The sequence below is a fragment of the Cricetulus griseus genome (genome assembly GCF_003668045.3).
Source record: "Cricetulus griseus strain 17A/GY chromosome 1 unlocalized genomic scaffold, alternate assembly CriGri-PICRH-1.0 chr1_0, whole genome shotgun sequence".
NCBI lineage: Eukaryota > Metazoa > Chordata > Mammalia > Rodentia > Cricetidae > Cricetulus > Cricetulus griseus.
The window spans coordinates 177,158,557-177,177,637 of NW_023276806.1; the positions used below are offsets into that span (position 1 = coordinate 177,158,557).

Consider the following 19,081-nt stretch of genomic DNA (forward strand, 5'->3'; position numbering starts at 1 on the left):
AACTAGATTTTTTAATATAAATAAAAAATTAATAAAAAATAAGTAAAGAGGAAATGACTTGTGCATGCAGAAGATAAAATACCTTCTGAGCAGAAAAATACTAGCCTATACCATTGTTTCTACATAATGACCACTCAGAAAACCATAAAAAACCATATTGGTTTTGAGTAGTGATGAGGTGGGTCTAAGTTTCCATTATGTAAATGGGAGAATAAATATGTTTCTGTTCAATTGGGGAGGGAGAGGGAACTGGGATTGACATGTAAAACAATCTTGTTTCTAATTTAATTAAAAAATGGAGAAAAAATTCTTGATGTCTTTGAACTAGTAAAAACAAACAAATAAAAAAGAACATTCTCCTCCTTTGTGATAGCATTTGGGGCTCAGAGCATTTTTTTCTACTCATGTTTCTTGCCTCATTGCCAACATATACTATGCGAAGTAAATATTTAAGGAAAAACTTTTGATTATTAGATAATGAGAAAGGATGCATGAAAAGGATTCTACCTTCAAGGGTTTAACAACATGCTAAATTAAAAGAATTATTTTATAATTTCAGTTCAGAAAGATTTAAATGACAAAATACATGTATGATGAAACCTGGGGACACCGAAAAGAATGATTAATATACAACTCAACATCTACCAAAATGCATGTGGTATTTCTCTTGTCTCCTTCGGGTTGCATTCTTTCTCCCCTCCAAATGTGATATTATGCAGCTTATAAATAAAATCTGTAGTAGGTTAGCTCTGTATGCTATATTTTAAAATTCCCTAAACTCTGCCATACTTAGTGCATGAGAAAGAAATTGATTTACAGTTTTTACAGTTTAAGTTTTATATTAACATAAGCGATTCAAGGAACATTGTGCTTTAAAAAAATCCAAGATGAGGAACATCGATGCACCAACTCTAATTCCATAATCTATACAAACAAGTACATTTTAAATGTGTTTATCAGTCATAGTTAACTAGTTTCTAGCTTTTGTTCCGTGGAAGAAATGATGAAAACCTCATCCTAATAAAACATGTTGTGCCAACAGAACAGCAATGTCAATTGGGTTTCTCTTCATCTGTGGGGTGGTCCTAGAAGTTTATGAAAGATGTGTATAGTATTCACTATGAGTCCCTGAGTGCTTTACACAGAGTCATGTTTAAAATTCAGTTATACTGCAGGATCATATGGTGCATTAGCAGCATTTTGTGATGAAGAAACAATTTTAAATGTTTCAACAACTTGTCCTGTTTCCACATTTGTATATGGGAAGACTGGGAGTCTAACCCAAGTTAAGCCTTTGAAATCTTTGCTCCTACAGGGACAATGAGTATATGTGAAATTAAGTGATGTATTCACACTGAGCATGTGCATAGAGTTCATATCATCCAGGGTCAAGGTTTCCAAAGCTAACAGATCCAAGTTAAAGATCTTGGTATGTATTTTGCTAACAGAAAGGACCAATACATGTGCAAATCTTGACACTTCAGAAGGTCTTTTCTTTTAGAAAAAAAATTTACTAAATTCCCTTTCTAAGCAGGCAGGGTCAATTTTGTGTGGATGTTGCCTGCTTTCAGACTATTTCCTTCCTACAGTAATAAATTTTGAGACTGTAACTATTCTGAAATGCACTGTCATGGAAGGACAGGCACTCATTTCTTTGCCATTATTCAGTTATTATTTGAGAGGTAAAGAGAATGGCAAATCTTTACATGTTGCAGAAAGGAAGCATGCATCTGGAATGGAAGAGTCTCTGTACTTCAGTCTGGAAACAAAGGGCATATGTTCAGTAACAATTCCTTCAAAAAGAATCACAAAAAAGACAGTAATGATTTAGAAACTGTCCTCCAAGGAAATTGATCACGCTCTTTGCAGGAGACAAAACAGCCTTCAGTTTTGTATGCAAATTCTTGTCAGCAAGTACATTATGGTGTAATACACAATACATGATCATGATCATGCTGAGATTATTTTTGCTTGGCGATTTTTTTTCACTTTGTTTTGTTTTTATTTGAGTCAAAGCATCGTCTTTGTTTTGCTTCAGACTCTGGCAGGCCAACTATTGGTATAAAGATTGATTTGCTTACCTTGAGTGTTATGGATACAAATGTTTGGTGTTTGGCTGGACAGGACCACAGTGTCTTTTTAGTGAATTCATTGTTCACAGGACAGGCTCCTTCTATGGTTATTGTTGTTAAAAATGAGTTTTTGAGTTATTTTACCAATTTATGTACTATTTCATTGTTTAACCTTCTTCCATTTATCTATATTTGCTATGGACATAGATTTAATATTATATCTTTCATTGTTTTATTGAAGCCTCCATATGCTTCCATGGACAAAGTACAAGTGGTTGAGTGGTTTAAATAACAGAAACTTACTTTCTTCCAGTCTTAAATCATGATCTCTTTAGGTTTTTTTTTTTTCCAGCGAGTGGTTGCTACAGTCAGTTTTTCTCAAAATGTCTACACTGTGGAGAGAGTGTGCTTCCTGGAGAGTTTGTTTGTTATTTCTGAGTATATTAATCTCATCAGGCTGAGGTCCCACCTTCCTGTCTTCATTTATCCAATTACCTCCTAGCACAAATGCAAATAACTCCAAGCAAATAACACTGGAGATGAAGACTCAACATGGAAACTTGGGTGTGCTTGACCATTCAGGTCAAAAGAATACTATTTTTCAGTTTATAAGAAGCAGAGATTGTGTTAGTTTATTTGGACAAAGTATAGATGCATTCTTATGCTTCTGATTTAAGTAATAGAACTCTATTACAGCAATATTCATTATGGCTTTAGTCTGTGTTAAAAATAAGGTACTACTTTCAAAACCTGTACTTTTAGAAATTTGGGCTGTACTTACTTTCTGAATGAAGTATTGTTAACTTTCGAACAAAGTTTTTCTGGAATATTTTCAGAGTAAAGGGTTTACAATTCTAAGAAATATTTAAACTTTACCTGATGTCAAGATACCACATATTTCCCCCCTGGTTGTATCTTTCTAATTCTGAGAGAGAGAGAGAGAGAGAGAGAGAGAGAGAGAGAGAGAGAGAGAGATGAATGAATGACTGCTTCTTCAATGAAGAATACAGCCAACTCTTGTCACCCTACCTAATGGATCTCAGGTGTGCCATGCAGAATACAATGGAAGTTGTAGGTTTAGAAGCCCTCACACCTAGGCCTGTTCCCAACAGAGAAACTGTAAGTATGAGTGTGTTAAGGTATATTGCTGGAAGCTTGAATCATCAAGAACTTTTCATTAGCTCATGATACCCTGAGTCATGAAAAAAAAAAAAAACATTAAAGTCACTCCATTAAATTTCTCTCTAAAAAGATTGTGGCCTGGTTTATTGCATTTTCCAGAGGTAACGAGGCAGTAGAGGAGATTACAGCATGAAGCCATGGACACCACTGAGAGGTTCAGCTCACCACAACACATGTGAAAATGCTCACCTCAGAGCATTATGCATAGGCTTTATTCAATGTCTGCAGCTTTAAATCATCCTTTGTTTAGAAAGTATTCCCCTTTCTCTGGGATCCAGGGTTGAAAATCTGACAGTTTCTAGCAGCATAACAGAAAGAAATCATTTGATGAAGGGAGGTTAGCTCTATCTATAAAAAAATTCTTTTTTTGCACATTTCCATCAATGAAAGTGATGTACTTGATTGTATTGATGTGAAGCTCAAACAAGCCAGGTCAAATATATTCTCATATTGAATATTTAAAAGTCTTTGTATTATACTTCATGCTGTGAAACTCTTGAGTGATTAGCCTTTACTACTTAGACTATGAAGAAATTACCTCACTGAAAGTAAGATAGGGAAAGAACATTAAGATGTACAAATATACAAATCAAAATGCATTAGAATAGCCTGCAAAATCTTTAAAATCTGATTGTTTGTTTACAAAGATATGCTTATTTGTAGAGTGGTATTTCTAACAAACTATGTGCAACATGTGATTCCATAGTCTGTCTTCATAAAAATTCTGGTTGTTTGATCACAATACCCAAAGTATTTTGCATGAACTGACAATTTTATTATTTTCATTACGCTTAAAATGTAGTGAGACCACATATATCACTCTGTACTTAGGTCACCTTTGCAAGACTCTACTAACCATTCCCAACTTTCCTTTATTTTCATTTTCTGAGAGCATGTCTGTCTCTTAAATGATAAAAAAAAACACAAGCTTTGATGCATTCTTACCAGAACATGGATGGTCACCTGAGCAGTAGAACTTCTCTGCCTGATAGGGTCAGGGAGAGCATCATTGGCCACATCTGTGATTCTCACAGCTATCTTATACTGAGAAACTGTTTCCCTGTCCACTGAATTCAACAGCTTTATCATTCCTAACATAAAACAGTGAAAAAGTTGTTATCTTGGTATTAATAATTTCAATCAATACCATATAATAACCTATAGAAATGAAGTCTTTGTTATAGTAACAAATAGAACTTACATGATATAATTAATTGTTGTTACATTTATGTATCACTGTTTCCACTGTTAAATCATACCAGATGTTAATTCATGCATTAGTCACCTACTGTACATGCTTAGGCATTTGGAGGAACATATGTGCAAAGGCTTTCTGAACTTCAATATATCAAAGATCAAAGCCTCAATGCTCCCTCTGTTGCTGCTAAGAATTATGGATGCAGCTAACAAAGCAAGGTGAACACTATATAGCTCAAGGGAAGGCTTCTGATGAAAAGTTTTCATTACCATGGTTTCTAAATAAGCTACATTCAAGATGAGATCCTTCTTTTTCATTTTATTTTTTGACAATTTCTTAGATGAGTACACTGTGTGATCATAATTTAAACCCTTCAGTATTCCCCATCTAACTCCTTCCATATCCCTCTTGAACTTACAACCTCTTCTTTTTAACTATTATTGTTGTACATAAATAGATGCATATATATTTTATTTATACAGGCATAAATCTTATATGTACATATACTCAATGCACTGAATCCAATTAGTGTTACTTGTATTTGTATGCATTTATAGTTGACCACTTAGGATTGGAAAACCTATCAGGAACTTGTCCCTGAAAAAAACCTAATTCTTATTCATTAATATCAGAGCTTTTACATTACCTGAATCCGATTCAATGTAAAATTTGGGTGGTATTCCAAAGTTGCCTCCAACAATGGCATATTGTATATTGTTAAATGGCCAGTCTCCATCGGTATATGTAATTTTTCCAACTAGTGTATCAATTGGACTGTTTTCAAATACACTGAAAGTAAATGCCATCATAGTTCCAATAGGACTGTGTTCATTTATACGGCTCACCCTTAATATGATTCTGATGATGGCTATGGAGAAAAAAAATTGTGAGTGTAGATAGAGCAATGATATGCCCACTTCAGCAATTCTTATTTTTTTCCTTTATAGCCAACACATACTCTATTTTATAGGCAGAGATTTCCCAAATACGTTTATACTGATGTTTTATTAGTAAATTATTTACTTTTAGTTTTAGTGTACTTAAAACTAAGTTTAGCATAAAAATATTTTATTGACCAATTTTTAATATTATCCAAAGTAGAATAAGCTGGTTTCTTGTTCAATATTCTGAATATGAAAATAGTACAGAATGATTATGTTAAATTCTCTTCAAGTGACTGCAAATTTCTGTATTCAATGTTTGAGAAGCACTATCGCTACCTAATTCTAGTTTTATGTTGGCTTTCAGTTTTTAAATATTAATATACATGGACTAAATGAGAAAATTTAATTATAAATATTTAATGCATTATTATGGATTATGATTGGAACATTTTTAACTATGACAGAATCTAAGAAACACTATTTAAGACATTATGAATCTTATTTAATTCAAACTATTTTAAGATATTAAAGTTACAACTTCTTACTTGAGAGTGCAGGAATTCCTTCATCAGAGACTCTTATAAACAATGTATATTTAAAGTCCATTTCTGAGAAAACACTATTATCATAATCTAGATGCATAGGTCCAATCTGTAAATGAAAAATAATATACTATTAGTTCTGTTTTGATTACACGCCCATTTTCAAATTATGCATCCAAAGTGAAGATAGTAAACAAATAAATAAAAATGTTACTTTACAATATTACTTTCTAGTAGTATTGTATATCCTATGAGCCACAAGCACAAGCCATGTATGTAACTTTAGCTTAAAGAGTAAACACACTAAAAACCGAAACATTTGTAATTAATTTAAATAAATTTATTTTTATCTTATTCAGGCAATAGTTTTCTTCATCCAAATGATGTATTCAGGCAAACATATCTTAAATGATACAGTTTGAAATGTAACAAACAGGGAAAATGACGAAGACACAAACACTTATTTGTTAAAAATAATCTAGTTGAGATCATCATTTACTTCCCAGTTGCAGTATAACCCAGAAAAGTTGTATTTCTGGTGTTCAAGGGTGTGCTTAGCCACTGACTTCTATGGGACAGTTTGAACTCTTTCTGGTTAGCTATCTCTATGAAGCTTCACAGTGGTGTGAGCCCAGTCCTCCACCAGCCAGCCATACCATCATGAGAGAAAATAGCTACTTTTGTGTGCCACACCATGCTGCTGCAATATGATGATCCATAAGCTACAAATGGATTTTTAACTTATGAAATGTTCAATTTAGGAATGGTTTCATTAGAATATATGGATAATAAGTAGACAGACATCCAAAATTACTCTTTTGTATTAAGAATTTTGCAATGACATTACAATAAACTTACTTCCTGTTTTTCCAAAAATAAATTAAAGCTGGGTTAGAATTAGTTAGAGTAATCTCTCAAAAACAAGACTAAACTTCAAGCTCCAAAATCAGGTAAATAGAAGACTTAAGGTCAACTCTACTAAGGGCTCTAAATGCCTCATTTTTTTTGGGGGGGGTTTCAAGACAGGGGGTTCTCTGTGTAGCTTTGGAGCCTATCCTGGCACTCGCTCTGGAGACCAAACTGGCCTCAAACTCACAGAGATCTGCCTGCCTCTGCCTCCCGAGTGCTGGGATTAAAGACGAGTGCCACCAACGCCCGGCTAAATGCCTCATATTTTTATCTTTAATTTTACTGTCCTAGGATGGATGTATAGGGCAGACATGATGTCATAAGGATGTTGAATAGCACTAAATACACAGGCAAAGCAATCTAAGGATCTTATTTCCACATCTCTTGAGTAATCATGCAATCCTCACAGTACTCAGAGCCTAGACTTCTGGGATCTTCCAACAGTGTACAGAAAGCACATGATTGCTGTTGGCTTCTTCAGCTTATGTGAGGTCCTTTCTATGTCATAACCATGTCCACATTAGCTATTTTTCCTAACAGTCAACATTTATTATGCAGGGAAATTGTGTGTAGCAATCAAGTGATTAGTTGGCACAGAAGTATGTTGCTTTTTAAAAATTCTATAATTTTCAAGACTTGCAGAAATGAAAGGCTGTGGACATTAACCAACTGGCAGAGAGGTAGCTTCTTTAGTAATTAATGAAGATACTAGGTGGCATCTGAATTTAAGCCACTGCTAAAATTCTATAGTCTGCCTTCAAAGTAGATAAAGTGAGGTGAAATAAATAACATCAGTGTCACTAACATCAGCAACACAGTTAACTCATAATGATAGTGCTTTACTAAAATTACTGACTATGCTAAACCCTATTTCTGTTTGATTATACAAACAATAAAAATGAATTGAACATTGAATGTAATTATAGATACTGTAAGAAAATAACCAAAGTTGGTACAAACATTATAGAAACACTATGCATGACATCACTAGCATTGAAGGCAGTTGTAAAATTATGACTCTCAGATTCAAGTTTTGAGATTTTGATATTCTAAATGACAAGATGTAAAGAATAGAATTTTTATTTTCCTTCAAACTAAAAAAGTCAATTTCTTTACATTTTGAAAAATATAACATTGAATGACCAATTATTTCCTGTGCCAATGCATCCAAGGCAATTTCCCACTTTCTCTTCTATCAGGTTCAGTGTATTTGGGTTTATGTTGACATCTTTTATCCACTTGGATTTGAGTTTTGTGCATGGTGACAGATACAGACCTATTTGCATTCTTCTTCGTGCTAACCTCCAGTTAGGCCAGCACCATTTGTTGAAGATACTTTCTTTTTTCCCATTGTATAATGTTGGCTTTTTTGTAGAAAATCAGTTGTCCCTATTTGTATGGATTAATGTCTGTGTCTTCTATTTGGATCCATCGATCAAGGTGTCTGTTTTAATGCCAATACCATGGGAGTTTTGTTACTAAATAGCTTCCTTAACAGGACACAGAATCAACTAACCTGGGCGCATAGGGCTTCACAGAGACTGAGCTGACAACCAGGGAGCCTTCATGAGACTGACCTAGGCATCTGCATAAATGTGACAGTTGTGCAGCTAAGTCTTCTTGTAAAACTCTTAACAGTGTGAGCAGGGACTGTCTCCAACCATTTTCTGGTTTTTTAGGAGATGATCAGACTTTGTTACATATTGTTCTTATTTGATATTTAATATGAGAAGCTGTCATTTTTAGATTTATTTATTTGTTTGTTTTATATATGATTGCTCTATCTAAATGCTTACCTTTATGCCAGAAAAGGCCATTAGATCTACTATACAAGGGTGGGACCAACATATGAGAACTGGGAATTGAACTCAGTACCCCTGGAAGAGAAGCCAGTGCTCTTAACTGCTGAGCCATCCTTCTAGCTCAAGGTACTTAGTTTTACTGCAATTTTTGGCATGCCATGTTTTGTTGATACTCATGGAAGACTTGTCCTTTCCTAAACAGAAACTGAAGAGGAGTGGACTGGGGTGTGAAAACAGAAGATGTTGGTGTGGGGGACTTGGAGGATAGGAGGGAGGGGAAACTGTGGCTGGGATGTAAACTAAATAAATCAATAAATTTATTAAAAAGAAAAAAGAAGAAAGACCACTCCTTAAACATCCTTATTTAAAATACAAAGGCTTCTGTATAGCAAAAGTACCATCATTCAAACAGTGTGGCAGCCTGTGGAGTAGGTATAAATCTATAACAGTTGTACATCAGCTACAAGATTAGTAAAAAGGAATCATTTGATCAAAATATATTGCATGAATTTATTTTCTTTTTTATTCTTTCACACAATACATCCTGACCACAGTCTTCACTCCCTCCACCCCTTCCAGCCCCCCCCCTTTTCTCCAGATCCACTCCTTTTCCATTTCCCTTTGGAAAAGACCAGTCCTCCCAGGGATATCAGCTGATCATGGCAAACAAGATGAAATAAGACTTGGCATATATCCTTATATCAAGACTGGACAAGGCAACCCAGTAGAAGGAAAAGGGTACCAAAAGCCCACTCCCACTGTTAGGAGTCCCACAAAAACCCAAGCTAAACAATCACAACATATATGCGGATGACCTAGCGCAGATCCACTTAGGCTCCCTTATTACTTCATCAGTCTCTGTGAGCAGCTAAGAGTCCTACTTAGTTTATTTTGTGGGCTCTTTTTTCTGGTGTCCTCAACCCCACTGGCTACTAATTAAATTGTATTTATTATTTTAATATAAACTTTTAGTGATTGCTCTCAGTCTGAGTTTTGGATAACTGATGAAACTCTATAACATCCTTCTGTAACATATAGCATTTTGGGGGGTTATCTATGTGCTAATAAATTTTAGTTTTATATTTAAAAACTTTATGTTTAAATTATTATCTTGTAATTAAAGAATTGAGTATTGTTGGAAATCCATGTATATTTTCTTTATATATTTCTATAGTAATATTGAATTCAGTAAGTGTTAAGTTTGTGTCATTTTCTTTAGCTTTTTTCTCTTCCCTGCCTTGGAGAAAGAAAGAATTCAAGCATAATTTTAGTAACCTTTCAAACCTAATTACCCTTTGAGGAAAATACTATTGTTCCTGTTCCAATCATATAGCAAGGGAAGAAAAAAGAGAAAAAAAGAATAGTATAATCATCAATCAGTGTGTTTAGCTCATTATCTTTGGTTAAATGGTTTTGATTCCATAAATTGTATGTAATTGTTTTCAGGAAATCAGTAAAAATTAGAATAGGTTCAAAAAATAACTTTGCTGTTTATGCATATATTTCATATACTGTTATAATTCCTTCAATGGAAATAATTCAATGAACTGTAAACACTTCCACCATTTTCATATTTCCTACTTCAAGAATATTGATATTATATTTCCCAGCATGATCAGCTTATGGATACACTTAGATTGCAAAGATCTATTTTGATATTATGATCACATCAACATTTCTAGGCATGCATGTATCACACTGAGACTTTTGGAAGTAACATGTTACTATAACCCACAAACACAGTTTTCCCTTATTATCCATCATCAATTCAGTTATTAATGAATAGCTATCTAACCAGCACTAGACATGTTCCAGATACTCATTTCTGATTATACTGTTTTTTTTTTCACTTTCTAACTAGGGACATATGAAATGTTTAACTAGTGCTGCAGAGGGACAGGCAAGAAGTGTTGAGACAACCCAAGGAGAAACCTGGGACACTGACACAAGGCAGAAGAAATGTCAGAAACAGATTCAAATGAGAAATATCTACAGAAACTATTAAACTGTACAAAAGTACATGGGTAATTGAGGCATAAAAAGTAATCCATGGGTTTTCTAGCTTGCTGCACAGTACAAAACCTCAACACTGAAAGACATCTGATTTAAGATCATGAATGTGATTCTATACATTTCATTCACAGAACATGAAAGAACAAGAATAATAGGGGTTTGCATGAAATGTATCTTGGATAGAAGTCTGATGTCATGGAATCCATATCAAAACAAGATGAAAACGTGCAATTTCCTTCCATCCTGCTCAGGCAGAAAACACTGGGCTGTTCATGAGCAGTTGATTTGATGAGCTGCACTTCACTACTGTTGAACACAATGACTAATCTCTTTTTGCCTAATCTTCTTTAAAATGTATGAATTTAACTATATTTAGCCTGATTTAGATTTTAAAATATATTGGAAATAAAAGATATATCTATATCTGTATCTATCTAGATCATCTGTTCATCTACCTGTCTATCTACATAAATATATATATACAAACATACACATACATCTAATTGATCAAAATATTTGAGATGATGCATACTACAAAATACCATAATAAAGTATGCATGTGTGTTTAATTTATAGTCTCTATGTTAAAATATATTTAACACATTTATCATATTTATCAACATAGTCCAAATGAATACACAATATTTTATCCTAAAACTATTGTTTTAAGAAATTCATAAGCTCCTGAGTTCAGTTCTAATGATGAAAATTGCATTCCAACATTCATTCTGAAACAAGCTAGAATTTCAGCAATTTAAGGTTCAGTTGAAAATACAGGAACAAATTCTGCCAACAGCTATTTGAACTACTGCATTTCATTAACAATTTTATAATAATAAAAATAAATGTTTTCTTCTATCTCGGGTTAATCTCAGAACCACAGTCAGAGAATGATTTATGATACTTACTTTCAATTCATTCTTTGTCAGAGTAAAGGTTTTATTTGAAAAGGTGTCTTTAATCAAATGATAAGTTACATTGTTGTTGGGAATAGTTCCATCCAGATCTGTACAAGTTAGGGACACTAAAGAGGTGTCAACTGGGATGTTCTCAGGAAGTTCAATTCTGCAATGAGAAAAATAGGTGTTATATATTTATCATGATTTGGGCAAATGATTAAATTTAATATAATAGATCAGGTGAAATGTTGTGCACATAATTTAAATAGCCCTTTGAACAATAAGATTTTTATAGTATGCATGGAAAATTGCCTAAGACGTGATTTAGCATTCATGAGGAGACCAAGGGCCCAGCACATTTTTTCTTTCCTTTTAAGTCCAGAACCCAATCTTTTACTTTTTTTGGAGGTAGAAGAAGCAGATATGGCCATATCAGTTATCCTACGATAGAAGCTCCTAGTCAGACGTATCCAGTAATGGTCTCCAAGGTGATTCTTGATCTAGTAAAGCTGAAAGTCAGTATTAACCTGTTACTTGCTATTGACTTACAAAGTAGCAATTCTCGCATTTCCCTACAACCTCGACACATGGCTTCTGGGAGGTCTACTGGCAGATGGAATGGGAACTGGTAGATTAAATTACAATTCCTGGTAAAGTGATTGGAATGTGGAGTGTCATCTACATGTGTATCTCCCTTCTCTCCTGTGTTTGGAAACAGAACATAACAAGATCACAGACACATGAATATGCAAGAATCCCTGTGTCAATGCATGAATCACACTAGAACACCAGATTTTTATGGCACTTTTCATCAATGTGAAGAAAGGCTCATTGGGTTGAAGTTACATTGTTAACAGTGATTCCGTGGTAAATTATTTGGCTAAGGCAAACAACTACAATGGAGTTTCTCATCAGTTTTGGGAGGTTGTTTCCAACTTAACTTTAGATTGCATTTTAGCATGAAACTCAAATTTGAGCTGAATTAGGATGACACCAGTGAACATGCAAAAGTTGACATGGAGTAAAAGCGGTGAGACCTCAACTCTACACAAAGAACTACAGGTAACTAAAGAATGTAGAGAATGGGAGAAATAGTCTTCCCTTGGTAAGAGCAAAACCAATTAATTACATACCTGAGAAACATAGATCCAAGTAGCTTAGTACAGACTGGGAATATTGTATTTAGGAATACGTGTACATATAACAATGAAAAATTAGGCCATGGATTTGAAAATGAGCAAAGAATGGTGTATCGGAGGGTTAGGAGGAAGGAAATGGAAGGGGGAAATGTTGAGGCTCGTTCTGTGTCTTATAAGTGATCAAGGCATGCCTGCATTATTTATACACAAAGTCCTCAGTAAGAGAGAGACAAATTATTCAATGGAAGACTATCCTAAATCCATTGCAAGGTATGAAAACATTGTGAAATCAAAGTGAAAATTTCCAGTAATCTGGAGTATTCATTGTTCAGCCTACAAAACTATTTGTACTTCACTGTAAATAGCTGCCATTGTTCTCCTCTACTTGGCATTTGGATGCTGTGAATACACATTTCTAACTTTCCCTTGGGTTTTCTGCATACAGATGGAACAGTCCTTATTGGCAATCACATTGGCTTTTTAGAAATTCTAAATTTCAGAGAATTACCATGTTGATTTTTACGTTTTGTGACAACAAATGAAGTAAGACAACTTGTCCAGGCGAAGGAGTATCATGTGTGAGGAAATGAGAAGGAGGGAAAGCTCTTGCTTCTGATCTAGGATCACTGATGCTCACTCACCCATTTATGCTGTCTTCTCTATACAAATATCCAAAGGAAGATGCAAAAATCGCCAACACAACTTACACATAAATATCCTGTGAGCATCGTGGAGGGTTGTCATTTACGTCCTGTAAAATCACTGTGAATGTCCCAGTTGTTGAATGCGTTCTCTCATTGTCATAGACTCTAACATATAATACCCAAGATTTTGGGGTTGTTACATCTTCATAGTCTAAAGGATAGGCAACAGTGACATCTCCGAAGTCTGCGAGGCAGGCAGATTAAGATGTGGTTGCCATCCACAAGATAAAAAAGATGTACATTAAAGATATGACATGAACAGAGTACTCTTAGGGATAAAATAAAGGTCAGTTGTTGACCTAATAAAGTCACAAACAAGTCACAATCATGCACATATGAAAAATAGGGGCTGAACATGTGACAGAAGACAGAAGGCACCTGTATTACATAGTTCCTCTCATGGGAAAGTCATGCCATCTGCAGTGGGAAACATGGTGAGGCTTAGACTAAATTAATGAACACAGGGCAGGCAGGGTTCTGGAGAAAACTGGGGGTTCTGGAGAAGAGTGGTGTTTCGGATAGCATGTAGCAAACGACAGGAAAAAGTAAAAGGGATACTTCAGGTAGGAATTAACTTCCTACATATTTGAATTGCATCTGTGTTACCACAACATGCAGGCTTCAGAGGTGTGAACTGCTTTACAAACTATAGGTATATAATTAACTGACGAATATTGTTATCATGCTGGTAAATCTCCAGCAGGATTGATTGCTTCTTTATCCCTTACATCTCTCTCTCATCTGTTCTTCTCTATGGAGTCATTATTTTTCCAGATATAAGCTTTGTTAACGATGTATTTGTGTGTTTGTAATTATACAAAGTTCTAGGGAGGGGAGGGGAGGTAAAGTGTATGTAAGTACAAGTGTCGAAGAAGGTTAGAAGAGGACATGAAGTTCCCTGGAGCTGAAATGGAACCTGGATCCTCTGTAAGAGCAGCGTATCCTCTAAACCATTCAGTTATCTCGCCAGATACCACACTTATGCTAAAATTCACATTTTGTGTTTTCAATTTTCCTAAAAGTGCTACACTTTAATCTCACATAATAGGTGCTGGAGGAATATGTGTTTATAATCTAACTAACACTCTTTCAGTAAGCAAGACATTTTACCAAGACCAAAGCAATTATATTTTTAACAAATCAACTTATAATAGTCTACTAAAATGTCTGCACTGATTTTCACTGAAACCTTACCTTTAGAAAAAGTCTAGCTGCCTGTGTTTTATTCTAGGCCTATATTCTTTAAAGAAGTATTGAATATTAGCCATATTTGCATTTCTTACTGACTTCTTCAGGAATTTTGCTATATAATCCAAGTAACTTCTCTGCCTTTCTCTGATAGCCAATATCCTTCTCTCCTTAATGACTACTTTTATGGTGAGTGTACTTTTAAATAATCAGAACTTTGTGCAAATGTTCTTTTTCTGAACAATAAGAGATTAAGTACATGACCTCATTGTTGCCCAACCCGAGGTATTCTCTAGGTCAGCTACAAAACAAGTATCAACATCCTAAAGTGAACATCCTGGTACCGAAAGTCTTGCTAAAATTTCACTGATTGTTTCAATATTTTTATAAAAAGACTTAATTTAGAAGCACTCCTTGTCATGTGTCTTTAGTCTCCCTGGATATGGAAAAAAACAAAACAAAACACTCATCCATTGAGTTTCCTAAATACATGTATTAAAAACTTAGGTTCATTCTGACATACCAATTTTACTTATTGCTGTATGTTTTGTCCACATTTCCTACTTTCCACTTTGATGAGGCCCATCTCAGGTAGAAGAACCCAGCCTTGGCTCATCCTCTGTGTGTGTGTGTAAGATCTGCCCTGCCATGCTGCATTCCTTCTATGGGCTATCCCCTATCCATCCTCCACTCCACACACAGAAGTCTTTACACGGAGTTGATGAGAGGTGCATGCTCAATTGCTTTCTATTCATTTGTGAATGCCCTAAAACGAGGAGAAATATTTCTCTACTCCATCTTCTAGCTTCATGCCTCAATTGCCAGAGACACAGTCAGCTTCTCAATCTCTGAGCATCAGAGATGCACTTAAAATCACAAGTGTTCCACTCAAATGGACTGAACTCAAGTTTATCCATATCACAGAAACCCATTGTGTGTGTGTCTGTGTGTGTGTGTGTGTGTGTGTGTGTAGATTGGGGATTTGAGTAGCATAGAAATAGTGCATTGCTTAGCACTTACAAGGCCCTGTCTCTGTTCCCCTCCATGGTGGTGGAAGAAGGAAAAAAAAAAAACTCCTCCCCAGAACTACATTTCAGATGGAGATTGGTTCAATAAAAATTCAAACTGGCTTTTATATATGGAATGTACTTGCATAAAAGAATGTATGACATAAAATGAATGAACATTCTGTTTATGATAACTAATGTTCTGGTTTCCATGGGAAAATTTATCTCTCAGAGAAAGGTCATAAAAATAAATTTCTAGTCCAAACTTATATATCTGGATTATGGAAAAGTCTGCCAGAGTAGATGGACACAGAGAACACATCCTTTTAGCAAGGAAGGAAGGATTACTATTTCCTTTATAAAAATATGCTAAATGCTCTCCTACATATTTTAAATATCATTTCACTCACATATAATGACTTTAGAGCTTAGTTTAATGAATTAAATGCCTTATGTTTTCTGAAATGGTTACCCACAAAAAATTATTATACCTTCATTTATAGCAAACTCTTTCTGTATACTTATAAATTCATAATGCACAGTATCCTCTATATCTCTATCTGTTGCCGTGAACTTGGCCAACTTTGTTCCCACAGGCAGGTTTTCATTAATAATTAAAGGTGCATCAGGTTTATATCTAGAGGGCAAAGGAGAAGTTTTTAGTACTCAGTGTAAACAAATATCTCTTGCCATATATGTCACATAGAAAATATTTGAAATTTCATGCAGTACATCTTTTGTGACAATTTACAACCTCTAAATTTACTAAATTGAAAATCACTGTGTATACATTAGCCATTGCTAATATATTTCAAAATGAACTTAAACAATATTTTATTCATTCTGTTCATTTAGTCCTTCACCTTACTGAGAAATTATTAATTATAACAGATAAGAAAAAGTTGCAAATGCTTCAGCAATAACTCTTCATTTTATATATGTTTGGATGTATACCCATGTCAAAATCTATTTAGTGCCCCAGTTCTCTTGAGTGGTTACATTGATCTCACAAAATAAATATATTCATTTCTATACTATTTTTTATTAATTATAAATAGCAAAAGCACAGGAAATTTGAATTCTATTCCATGAAAAAAATGATCGTTTTCTGTAGTTTCAAGAGCATAACATAAGTGGAGTTAATTTTGTTTATTGCACATGAGAAAAACCAAAGAGCATTGCTATCAAGCTCATAGAAGTTTTCTTTCGAGGTCACATTGATATTACAAGAAATTTTGCAATGAAAAAATAAAGCACAGATCTTTATCCTACAATAAAACAGTTCCAATGGTTAATTTGAACGCTTAAATATTTAGATTAAGCATTGCTTACATCAGAACAGGACTCTCATCATTAACATTTTGGATGTTTATAGTGATGGTGCCGACACATGACTCCAGAGACAGGCTGTCCCTATTTCTCACAGCGATTACTAACTGGAAAAACTAAGAGCAAAAGACAGAATGTTTTAGTTTTTTTCACTTTGAGTGCATAACACAAAACTTCATTTTACGTTAAAAACAATGTCTTAAAAATTAAAAATTAAATGAAGGAGGCCTCGGCAATCTATGGGGCCTCTGGTAGTAGATCAGTATTTTTCCCTAGCATACAACTGGACTTTGGGAGCCCATCCCATATAGAGGGATACTCTCTCAGCCTAGACACACAGGGGAGGGTCTAGGCCCTGCTCCAAATGACATGACAGACTTTGAAGATCCCCAAGGAAGGCCTCACCCTCCCTGGGGAACAGAAATGGGATGAGATAGAGGGTTAGTGGGGGGCATGGGAAGAGGGGAAGGAAAGGAAACTGGGATTGACATGTAAAACAATATTGTTTCTAATTTAAATAAAAAATAGAAAAAATTAAATGAAACAAAGCCTGGAAATGCAAACATATCATTCCTAATTATTATATATGTATTTCTGCAATAAATGTTCCCTTCTAATTATCATAGATTTTGGATTGTAGTCTTACACATCATTTTATTACATTTTAGGGAACATGTGAGTTAAATTTATTGAAGCACTAAAATAAATTGTTAAGTATCATTGTTTAGAAAAAATCTGATGCATATTGTACTTATAGAAAATATTGATAACTCATGAATTTTTATCAATTTGAAATAAGTCAAAATTTCTTTAACATATGATTTCTAGTACAACCAAATATTTGTAAAATATAGTTTTAAAAGATAATGATAAGGCTTATAAATTCCAATTTTAGTTTTTATTTATTAAAGTTAATTCTGTAGTCATTAATCACATTAAGTATAAATGCAAAAATCTTATCAAAATACACTAAATCCAATAACAGTCTCCCTTATTGAAACTTCTACTCCAAGAATATTTCAAATGAGTGGACATATTTAAATTAAATTCTCATTTGACTATTTCCTTGTCAACTTTATGGTATTGTGTCAGAATAAAGGAAAGAATACGGGGAAGGACACCTAAACTAAGGGCCTTCCACCACAGTCGTATGGAAAGCTACTAAGAACTCTTCTATTGGGTGTATCAGCATAAATTTTTATTCCATCACTAGAGAGGCAGAGGCAGGTAGATCTCTTTGAGTCCCAGGCCAGCCTGGTATACATAGTGAGTTCTGGGACACCCAGGGATACATAGAGAGACTACATATCAAAGAAACAGTGAAAAGAGCTTCATAAAATAAATGCATGTACATATATAAAAGGGTTTAAGTACTTTAACTAGATGACATATGCTAACAACAACAACAAAAACAGTTTTAGGAATGGGTTACCTCTTTTTGTGTCAAGTAGGGTCCTTCACACTTTCAAACATTATAGAATTTTGCCATTTCATTTGGTTCACTGACAGAATTTGACACTAAAACCCTATTGCTAAAGACATCATATACATCAGTTATTAAAAACCTGATATGGAACTGTTACACTTATAGGCTGTTTTTCATGGTGTTACAAATTGTTCTGTGTGCTGTGGTAAAGCAGGAATGAAGTCACCAGTCTCATCCAGTGTGAACCCTGTGAGCTACAGGAATGGAGTGTGTGTGTGTGTGTGTGTCTGAGTGTGTGTGTTCATGCATGTGTATGTGTGTACATGGGTGATGTGTGCAAGCATGTGTGAGTGCATGTGGGTGTGAATGTGTGCATGTGTGTACATGCAGATGTGTGTGTAAGTGTGCATGCGGAGGCTACATACATGGGGGCATGTGTGAGTGTATGTGTGTGTGAGAATTGGGAGAGGGAGAGGGAGAGGGAAAGTACATGTGAAAATATTAATAATTTAATAAAAAAAATGCAAAAAAAGAGAATTACCTAAAAAGGGTTCAAGAATTAGAGGAGTAGGTGAATGGGACATGGGAGAAGTTAAAGGAGAGAGGGAGTATTGGAGATATTATGTGTTAACAGGTGGAATTTTCAAAAATAAAAAATAAGTTAAAAAATAAGGAAGTGTTTTTGAAACAAAGAAACCTATTGTTTCTCTATATTTTGCATAGTAAGAAAGCGTGTACTATGATAGACATGATATAGATAGATATGATCTTATCTTCATGAGTAAGA

At 34.5% G+C, this 19,081-nt stretch overlaps 1 protein-coding gene across 1 annotated transcript in view; it reads right to left on the reverse strand.

Annotated features, from left to right (window-relative positions):
• The window catches only part of LOC103162716 (cadherin-related family member 3), a 101,427-nt gene that overhangs the window by 46,024 nt on the left and 36,322 nt on the right, over nt 1–19,081 (reverse strand). Inside the window, exons 10-16 of the mRNA XM_035451504.1 lie at nt 16,872–16,984; nt 16,031–16,176; nt 13,348–13,528; nt 11,511–11,667; nt 5,882–5,987; nt 5,099–5,320; nt 4,200–4,345 (exon numbers count right to left, since the gene is read on the reverse strand). Coding sequence (XP_035307395.1) covers nt 4,200–4,345; nt 5,099–5,320; nt 5,882–5,987; nt 11,511–11,667; nt 13,348–13,528; nt 16,031–16,176; nt 16,872–16,984 — 1,071 coding nt within the window. The remainder of the gene's footprint in view (nt 1–4,199; nt 4,346–5,098; nt 5,321–5,881; nt 5,988–11,510; nt 11,668–13,347; nt 13,529–16,030; nt 16,177–16,871; nt 16,985–19,081) is intronic.